The sequence below is a fragment of the Gavialis gangeticus genome, unplaced genomic scaffold (assembly GCF_001723915.1).
Source record: "Gavialis gangeticus isolate Ggan-Ray unplaced genomic scaffold, GavGan_comp1, whole genome shotgun sequence".
NCBI lineage: Eukaryota > Metazoa > Chordata > Crocodylia > Gavialidae > Gavialis > Gavialis gangeticus.
In genome coordinates this window covers 37,775,328-37,785,399 of record NW_017728994.1, presented here as the reverse complement: position 1 = coordinate 37,785,399, position 10,072 = coordinate 37,775,328, and the positions used below count along the sequence as shown (strand labels likewise).

The 10,072-nt window shown below is 47.9% G+C and overlaps 1 protein-coding gene across 2 annotated transcripts in view; it reads left to right on the top strand.

Annotated features, from left to right (window-relative positions):
- The first annotated feature begins 6 nt into the window (after positions 1–6).
- Positions 7–10,072, top strand: part of HTR7 (5-hydroxytryptamine receptor 7) — a 70,249-nt gene continuing 60,183 nt past the window's right edge. For both annotated transcript variants that reach the window (XM_019502590.1, XM_019502591.1), the window contains exon 1: positions 7–526. In XM_019502590.1, the coding sequence (XP_019358135.1) occupies positions 27–526 (500 nt within the window). In that variant the 5' untranslated portion in view covers positions 7–26. The remainder of the gene's footprint in view (positions 527–10,072) is intronic.

Genomic DNA, 10,072 nt, shown 5'->3' with positions numbered 1-10,072 from the left:
GGGCCCCATGGGCGGCGCGCCCCGCCATGGTCCTCGCCGGCAACAGCAGCCCCGTGTGCGGGCAGCTGCGGGCGCTGAGCGGCGGGAGGATGATCGCGGGCTCGCTGCCCCCCCGCCTGGTGAAGCTGGCCCAGGAGGTGGGCGCCAGCCCCGCGGGCCCCGCCGGCTGGGGGGGCGGCAACGACACGGGCTGCGGGGAGCAGATCCTCAGCTACGGCCAGGCCGAGAAGGTGGTCATCGGGGCCGTGCTGTCGCTGCTCACGCTGCTGACCATCGCGGGCAACTGCCTGGTGGTGATCTCCGTCTGCTTCGTCAAGAAGCTGCGGCAGCCGTCCAACTACCTGATCGTGTCGCTGGCGCTGGCCGACTTGTCGGTGGCCGTGGCCGTGATGCCCTTCGTCAGCGTCACGGACCTCATCGGGGGCGAGTGGATCTTCGGGCGCCTCTTCTGCAACGTCTTCATCGCCATGGATGTCATGTGCTGCACGGCCTCCATCATGACCCTGTGTGTCATCAGCATTGACAGGTGAGTGCAGCCTGCGGGCCCGCACGCTGCGCGGGGGCCACCGCTTCTCCGGGCTGTCACTTTTGTTGCCCCAGCACTGGGTGGGGGGGAGGCCCTTATCCAACTCCTGCATACTTTCAGCACACCCCACCAGGGAGGGGGGACTGAACCCCCCACCTTTATAGGCCTCCATCTCCCAGGACTCAGCTTCTCTTTGCCTAACAGTGGCTGCTACACCTGAGAATTTCTTTCCGCTCCTCCCATGTAACCGGCTAACTTGCTGGGCCTGGCTTTCTGCATGTGGAGACTTGAGGAAGAATGTCTTGCACTGGAAAGCTTTTTACCCCAGTCACGGAGTTGGGCGAATACAAAGATGTCACCCTAAGAAATCCTTGCCTCTCGCACTGGGTCGCTTGGGAAGCTTGCACGCTGGGGTCTGGGTTGCCGGGTTGGGCTGAGTAGGGCACTTCCAGTAGAGGTCTCTGGTGCTTGCTTATTTTTGCTTTGGGAAGCCGTGAAGACAGTCTGTGTAGAAAAGCCGAGGGTAACTTTAAAAAAAACCCCAAAACTCCAACCAAAGCAAGTTATTTGAAGTAAAGCCTGGCAGGATAGGTGCACAGGAGTGAAAGAGTTCTTCTGGGATGTCATTCAGCAATGACACTATTGTCCCGTTGGGAAGCTTTGCTGCTAAACTCTATCTTTGTAAAGGAAAAAAAAATCATCAAGACTAACACAAAGGACAAGGTTTACGCAGACTTTGCTCAAGTCTCAGTTTGCGTGACAGATTAAGCAGGTTTGTATCAATAACAAGTTTACAGATGTACCATAGCCTCTTTACTGAATACAGTTACGAACATAGACCCCTTTGGGCCTGATTTTCCTCACGTTTACATCAGTGCAACTCAGCTGAACTCAGTGGGATCACTCTTGATTCATTCAAGTGTAAATGAGCAAAGAATGAGGTGTCTAGGCTTAGTTGGCTTTTGGTTATGCTGGTGCAGCTCTAGGACTGCCACATGCAATGTGGATTAATGCAGCTGTGACTGAGAACAGAGTTTGGTCCCTTCTTTATGCTTTACTAGTGCTTTCTTCTCTGCCAAAGAGCCAAGCTGCTCCTCTTCTGAAGAAATAATTTGTAAAAACTTTGGATGCTGAAGTGATCCCAGTCAGTGTAATGACTGCTGAAGGACTTAGCAGTAATTCATTTCTAACGTTTTAAGAACCATTTAAGACCTATTCTGCCAGTACCTTAGCTCTCCACAGCAATAGGGAGGGGAGGCTCGCTTCTCTGCTTGTTCCGTTTTGACGCAAGTTAGTCCGTAGATTATACTTCATGCCTCAAGGTACCAAAATAGCAGGGCCAATGGAGTGAAGTGGAGTGCTGTTTCACCACCAACGTCCCTCTTTCCATTGGGATATCCACTGTGCTGAGTGCCACAGTGCTAGCTCCATAAATCTTGTATCACCTGGGATTTCCTATGTCCAAAATGGTTTCACCAAAGGGCCATTAAAGGCTTGTGTGTCCAGGTAGTGTAATGGAGCTGGAGCAAAAGAAATAATTTGGTTCTTGTTGGAGCTAGTGAGATTTTTTGCTGCTTCTGTCAAAAAACCTTGGCCATATCACATTTTTAGAAAATTCAGAAACACACAAAATATTCTATCACAGAAAAATTGTTATGTGTTTTCTGTATGGCTCTGAAACCCTTAGATAATCACATTGGAACTGCAAGTTGATTTTATGAAACATCTGTCCCTTTCATCGGTCCCTTTCACAGCTGCTGGCATTGGTAGGGATGCAGGAATTGCCTTACTGGAGCAGAGAAATGGTTCATTTAGTCTCACATCCTGTCTGAAATTGGCCTGTTTCAGTTACTTCAGAAGAAGGTGCAAAAATCTTGCAGTACACATTTATGATTAAGGTACTCTCCAGAAGAGTTTCCTGCAACAATCGGGGTTTTTTTATGTCCCAAAATGTTAGGATTTATATACATTCCAAAACACTTTATCAGAATTTGCTGTTGCAGTGCTGCATACTTTTATTAACCCTATAGATGGCCGGTGCTTATTAGGATCCTGATACAAACCTGGTGGTAAGTTCTATAAGCTAGCTTTGCCTGAGCCATAAAGTATTTTTTTTCATCAGTTTTTTAAATTTTCTGTTTTTAAATTTAATTCTTGTAAAGAGCAACTGCCTGATCTCCCCTCTCTCTACTGTTTATTGTTCTGTACTTGTTTCCAAGGTGAACAGTCCCATTTTTTCAGTTTCTCCATATGGAAGCTTTCCACATCTCTAACCATTCCTTGCTTCCCGTCTCTGAACCCCTTTTCCATTTATTTCTGCTCTCTTTTTTTGAGATAAAATAATCCAAACAGAACAGTCCAGGTAAGGATGTGCTACTGATGACAGTATTATGGTATTTTTCACACCATTTCTTATATCCTATCATTTTATTTGCTGTTTTTGGTACATTGAACAGATGTCTTCATTGAGCTATCCACAATGATGCTCTCCCATCCTGAGGTATTATGCCTGTGTATCTAAGAAACAGTGTGACCCTTTAAGAATGAAGGCAGGGTAGATTTGCACCTTACAGATTAACTAAATCAGAGATGCATAAACTTTTGTAAGCAACACCTTGCTTCATCAGTGCTGTGAAGGACCCTTACATGGGATTCAAAATGCCTTGAAGAGCATTTGATGGAAATGTCCACATATTTTTTTTATCTTGCTTAAGGAAGAAATGTTGCTGGAATACAGAACTTCCATTATATCACGAAATTATACACTAAGGCAGAAAGTGGTTGAAACTGATTAGATGGGAGATAAAGCAAAAGACCCAGAGATGCCAGAGGATCAAGTAAGATACTAGTGCAAGTCTGACAAGGTCCTGTACACCGTGTTTAAGAGTACCAGCAACACCTAAATAGTGCCTCAAGCTTTCGGTGGCCTATCTGGCCCTGGGGTGAGAGGAGTGAGTGAATTTTACCCTCTCCAGGAATAACTGTAGTATAGACTGAAGCTTGGCACTGTGGAGCAGTGCCTAGAGCCTGTGTTGTTATCCAGTTTGTCTCCCTGCTCGGCAAGGGGGGCTAAGTTACGTTAGGACCCTTCTTTGTTTTTTTCATTTAGAGAACTCTAACTTTTTCTGGAACAGAGATGGGAAGAGAGACAGTCCAAGGGAAATATTTGAAAGAACTTCAGCTTTTAATGTATAATAGTTTTTTGTTTTTGATTTTTGTTATGCTTTAAAAAAATCAGGAAGATTTCTGAGTTAATTTAGAAGGCAGGGAGAGGGGTTGGGATGTGAAATTACCTCCGTGTATCAGCCAATCAGTAGAAGATGCTTGCATGACTTAAATCCCACTGAAAATTAGAAGATTCTCAGACCTTGTGTTGGCTCCGTGTGCAGAGGGAAATTTCACCCTCTGTTGTGATGCACAAGAAGAGTATGCTTGCAATTGTGTCAGCTCAGCTGAGTTCATATAATATGACTGAAAATGCCTGATATGCGGCTAGTGGGTACTTGCTGCATAGCCAGCTCCCATGGCTGGAAACCTGATTGCCTGTAATGTAATGTAGCAGGGATTTTCAGGTATGTTAAACTAACTCAATTGATAAGCACTCTCATTTGCTCCTTAAGATGCATATGTTAAGATGGCCGTGTCCACATGAGCATGGACATTTGTTTCCCTGGGGACAAGAAGCAGCAACACACCGTGTGCATGGCAGGTTACCCTGGTGAGGTAGGGGAGGCTGAGGCCAGCGCTGAGCTGGCCCCAGCAGCCTTACCTGGGGTCCTCCTGGGGCGGCAGCAGCAGCAGTCCTGCTGCTTAGAGCCTGGCTGGCAGCCGGAGTGTGGCACTGGCCAGCCAGGCTCTTGAGCATGTAAAATGGGTATTTGTGCCTAAATACTGACTTCAGAATTCACATGCAGGATGCAAGAAATTCACCCGTTGGGTGTAACTGAACATCTAAAGTTGTTTAAAGTTCTTGAACCAAAAAGGTAATCCATATCACTGCTCCAAATAGTAGTAATGAATGTCACGTTTAGACTGCCGGGCTGAAGAAAGCTCCCCCAGCCCTGAGCAGCACTGCGCAGTGTGGCAGGAGCTGCTGGAGATGAGGGGAGAAAAACAGCTATGCTGGGCCAAGCCACTTTCCCCTTGCCTGCAGCAGTTACTCCCCCTCCTGTTCCTGCTGCTCCTGAGCCACTCCGGGAGGGGGTGGTGGGTAGGGGAGCTTCAGCTCAGCAGCTTGTGCCCACACATGGAGTCCAGCTGCAGCCCCCGCCTGGGCACCTTCCGCCCTCCAAGTAGGGTGGCCACCATAGAGGACATTCTGGTTTTCTGCTACTCTGTCCTCCACTGATACGAAACCCGTTGCCTTTATATCATAAAAGCACCTGGTTTCTTATCAATAGAGGACAACCAGGCTGTCCTCTATGATGGCCACTCTACTTCCAAGGCATCCTGGAGCTGGAGCTCCTTGGGTAGGGCATAAGCTTCTCGCCCTCCCACCCAGAGCAGCACTGTGTGACATGGCCATGGTAGCAGCAGCTGGGACATAACAGCCTCCTGCCTTGGCCAGCCTGCAGCTGCTTGTGTAACTGCAGCCCTGGGTGCTGCACAGGGCAGGGGGCATGGCAGTGGCTGCTGCCAGGCTCGGGGCCCACCAGCACCTCCAAGCTAGCTGGGGAAGCCTGCTCCCCAACCAGCCCCTACCTGGTGGGGCCAGATGCCAGCCAGCAGGGCCCCTTGGAGGGGTGGCAGCATAGGCAGTGGAAGGGGAGGCTAATGGGGCTCAGCACCTCCCAACACAAGGCAGTAGGAGGCATTGCCTTAGGGCAGCCTGGCTGCAGGGTCCTGAAGCGGGGGATGGGGAGGGGCAGGCACGCTAAGCTACCCTGCATGCTCGCAGGCAGGTAAATTTCTTTTAATCTCTCTCTTTTTTTTTTTATTTCCATGGGCTTGGAGGAAGGGCAGATAGAGACCCCCACAGTGCAGGAGAGAGTAGGGTAGGGGAAGGATGAATCATTCACCCCTGTGACTGGCCCGCTTCCTCCTGCACTGTGGGGATTGTCCTGCGACCTGGCTGGGCCAGGGCCCCATTTGCCCTGAATGGGGTCCTGGCCTGGCTGGGTTGTGAGACGATCAGAGCCTGATGCCTCCACCAGAGGTGAAGTGCTAGGCAGCCAAGGTGTGGGGCGCGGGGAGAGGGCATGTGGCCCCCTGAACTTTGCACGGATGAGGGTGGGCCACAGCTGTGACCTGGGCTCAGCCTCTACTGCACGTCTCCATACCTCAAAGCCTGGCACTACACCTCTGGCTCCCCACCCCTTGTCTGCACACACACTGAGGGGACAGGAGGGGACTTATTCTGCCGCTCAGCGGTGGCGACGATCAGAATGGGCAGACCCCCAGAGGCAGTGGGGGTAGAGGGGAGAATAACCTCCATCTTTGCCCTGCTGCCTCGGGCCACCTGGCAGCGCCTGGCAGACTGGGCTCAGGTCCCTGCCGATGGGACAGGGAGGGCGGAATTAAACCCCTCTCTGGCCAGACCCCCGCCCTTGCCTGTTCCTGCCCAGGCTGGGGAGCAGAGAGGTGGGGCCAGCCCTGCTGGGCTGGAGTAGTGTCCGGGTCCAGAGCATGCCGGGATGCTGGGGGACTCTAGTTTAAGTGAAACCAGCAAGGGGTCTGGGACAGACATTGCATAAACCTGGTTTGAGCCAAATCAGTTAAGTCTGATATACTACATTCAGCCAGGTTTATCTCAAACTGGTTTTAGCCATTTTGAAACTGGTTTATGTGCACTGAATGTCTGTTCTGTTACAGGTTTAACCAGTTTCTTTCTGTACACAAACCGGTTTATGTGCAATGTTTGTCTCTAGCATTCAGCATCCATACAGAAAGCAGTTCATCTAAGATCTGTTGTCCATTTCTACAGTAGTGTCACAGTACTTTTTATTTATAGGGTTCTTCAATTTTATGCATACTGGATAAGTTCATAATTCATTGAATTAAATAACATAGTGCTGGTCCCAGCATTTGCTTTTTTCTTTTATTAATTTATGTGTATACATGGCTTAAGTACATAGCAACTTTCATCCTCAATGTCTGCTTTGTAATGCTATGGTACTCTAGTTAACTGCCTAGTAGTCTTGAAAGGGAAGCAGCTGTCAAAGGGCTGTGATTAGAACTCTTGGAAGTGAAGGGAGCTAGTTACTTTTGGAGCTGCTATTACCAGAGCACCTGTAGTGCTGTGTGTGTAATGGGTATTGTCTACATTAAGTGTGGATTAACATCTAGCCTTTTTTAGGCCTGGGTCTATACATCATAATAGAGTGCACTGTATGCAGGATTGAACTGAGTGGAGAATCTAGGTGATTCCTTTGTAAATATCAAACATTGGAATTTCATGCTTTTTTCAGGCCACACCATCCCTTCTACATTCACAAGATCTAATCCTCTATGGATCCACTTCATGGAGTACAGAAATAAGAAGTCTCACCTCAGTGGCAACTGTCCTTTATGTTGTGGGCATACCTCTGTAAGAACAGAGATACTTGCCTAGAGAAAGGTGACAAAGGATGGGACTGATGGAATTGAGCTTCATTGAGCTCCAGGAGGATTCCAGATGCTGTATTTCATGGTGTATACGTTGGGTTTTGAAGCTCAATTTTAGTCTTAAAAATCTAACTGGACTCATACGCTGTGCTGGTACCACTCACAGGGGTTGAAACTGTGCCAGTTGAGCACCAAGCCTGTCCTTGTCTCCACCCCTGTCCTCTGCGAGTAGCCCTGAGCCTGGCGCTGCTCAAAGGGGATGGGGCTGGGCTGGGCTGCTATTTACCCAACCTTTGGTGCGGGACCTGTCCCCCCCCCCGGAGCGTTTTGGAGAAACACACTGGTTGTAGAGACCTTGGCAGCATGGTTATCCTTCAGGAAATGGTAGTTTACTATAAATACCTAATATTTTTTTCCTGTAAATCTTCTCTTCTGACCCTTCAGCATGGGGAATTACAGCACTTGAGCCTGCACTCGAGGGCATTTCCAGATGATGTCGTTCCTTGGGGACAGCTAGCAGCGGCACAGTTTGGGGCCCCTGCACATGTGCTCTGGAGTGGGGCAAATTGCCCCAAGTCAGGTAGGGGGAGAGTGAAGCCTTGCCTGGGGTCCTGAGAGCTTCCTGGGGCTGCAGCAGTGGTGATCCAGGCATTGAGACCCCCACAGTGCAGGAGAGAGTGGGGTAGGGTGAATCATTCACCCCTGTAACTGGCCCGCTCCCTCCTGCACTGTGGGGATTGTCCCATGACCTAACAAGGCTGGGGCCCCACTTGCCGTGAATGGGGTCCTGGCCTAGCTGCATTGCAGGACCTGACCAGTAGCTGGACAGTGGCTCTAGCTAGCCAGGATCTGGTTTTGCTCAGTCTGCACTTTACAAAGAACAATTTAGAAATATGTTTTACTTAAATTACAAGTACAGTTCTGTGCCTTTTCAGTATGTGTATAAGGCAGAGACTGAATAGATGTATGGCCTAAAAGACAGTAAATTGGCAATTACATACTGTTTTGTCAGCATCGACATTTTAGGAATAAGGTGAAGAACCTTCTATTGAAGCCAGGAGTGTTTTGTCATTGACCTGGGTGGGAGCAGAATGTGAACCTGCATGCATCTCATGATTGCACAGTAGAAGCTGATGGGAGGGAACCTTAGGAAGACTGGAGGATGCAGTAGAAAGAAATTTATGATTAACATTCTTTTGTTATTGTTATGTGCATTACTCGTAGAACAAAAACAGAATGCTCCAAATGGAGAAATGCAAGAAAATCTGTAGCTTAGAGTCTAAAAATTGCTAGGATGACCAAATTCTCCATCAATGGCTAACTGATATTAGGACATAACCTTTACATCTGTGCCTTTCATTGCAACGGTCTTGTTTTATTTTTCATCTGAAACTATCCACTGATGCCTGTTCCGAAACTCTTGTTGCCTAATTTTTCAGATGTGATGAGTGATTTGGGGTACCTCAATTTCTGGGGGTTCAAGTTGACACTTCAGAGGGGGCCTGGTGTTCAGAGAGGGAACATCACCTTTTTTTTATAGCAGGGCTCCTTAAACGGTATGTGAACACTGAGCATTGTGAACATAGCTAGCTATTTTTGAAAAATACAGTCTATACATTGAAAAGGGATTATTCCCTGTTTTCACCTGCTGCAGAGGAGGAAAGGGGGAGGGGAGATGGGGCTACAGTTCTAGATGTTGTTTAATATCTGGTTCCTGCTTTGATGTAATAGCAAGAATATTTTTCTTAATGATAAAAGATAAGTTACACAGTTTACATCAAAGCTGTGAAGACATTTAATGGGTAATAGACATTTGAAAATGGACTTTGGTCATCATAAAGATTTCTGTGAGTGAAGTCTGATTGAATCTGCTTCAACTTGACAAAATGAAAGAGATGCTAGAATTTTTTGCTTTATACATTTTCTAATATACAGGTTGGCAGTCTATGGTCCATGGGCTGGATGTGGCCCACAGCAGCTCAGGGAATACACAGCCCCCTCTAGCCACAGCAGAAGAGGTGCCTTTTCCAGTATCCTGTTGTCCGCTGTGCCTGCTGCAGCAGAAGAGTCATCCCTGGAGTTCTGGGGCCTGCCTTTTTTTCTCTCTATTCCCTTCACAGCATCTGCTGGTTGCTGGGGAGGTGTGGGGATCCAGCCCACAGCAGGAGCTGGGTTGTAGGTAGTGGCCTGCAGTGGGAAAAGGTTGCCAGCTCTGTTGTAATGCATTAGAGCTATGCCTTATCGTCAAATCTATGCATCAAGTTAGAAACCAATCTCTACCAGCATTTAACATGCTTGGAATAGAGGAAAATGGAGTATATTTGAATTGATTTGTATATCCATGCACTGTAGCTTTCAACTGAATCAATACTATATTATTAAATATTGAGGCATTTTGTAGTCCATTAGGGACTTGTGAAGCAATTGTTCTAAGGTTTGTGTAGGGGAGAGAACCTACAGCACTACATTGCTGGTGACATACTGTATATCAGTGGCTAGGGAATAACATTACACACAAACCGGTTTAAGTGATCAGAAACTGGTTTAAATCTGTAACAGAACAGATGACCAGTCCACATAAACCAGTTTGAAAATAAATCTGGTTAAATGTAGTATCAAACTTAACTGACTTGCATCAAACCAGTTTATGCAATGTCTGTTCCAGACCGCTTGCTGGCTTAATTTTAAACGAGACTCCCCTAGCATCCTTACATGCTCTCTGCACTGGGCTCTCTGCTCCACAGCAGAGCTGACCTCTCCACTCTGCTCCCTGGCTGGAGCTCAGCAGAGACTGCAAGCATCTGCCTGGTTTTCCCCCTGCCCCCCACTTTGCCTCTCCACTCCCTGATAATTAGGGATTTTCCTGTCCCCACTGCCTTATGCAGACACCTCTCAGCATTAGCTAGCAGATCACATGCTGGCTACTGTCCGAGATGTGGCAGATGGCACAAAGGCAGAATCAATAGGTAGCTGGTAATGTCCTTCTGTTGTTTTCTTAATGTG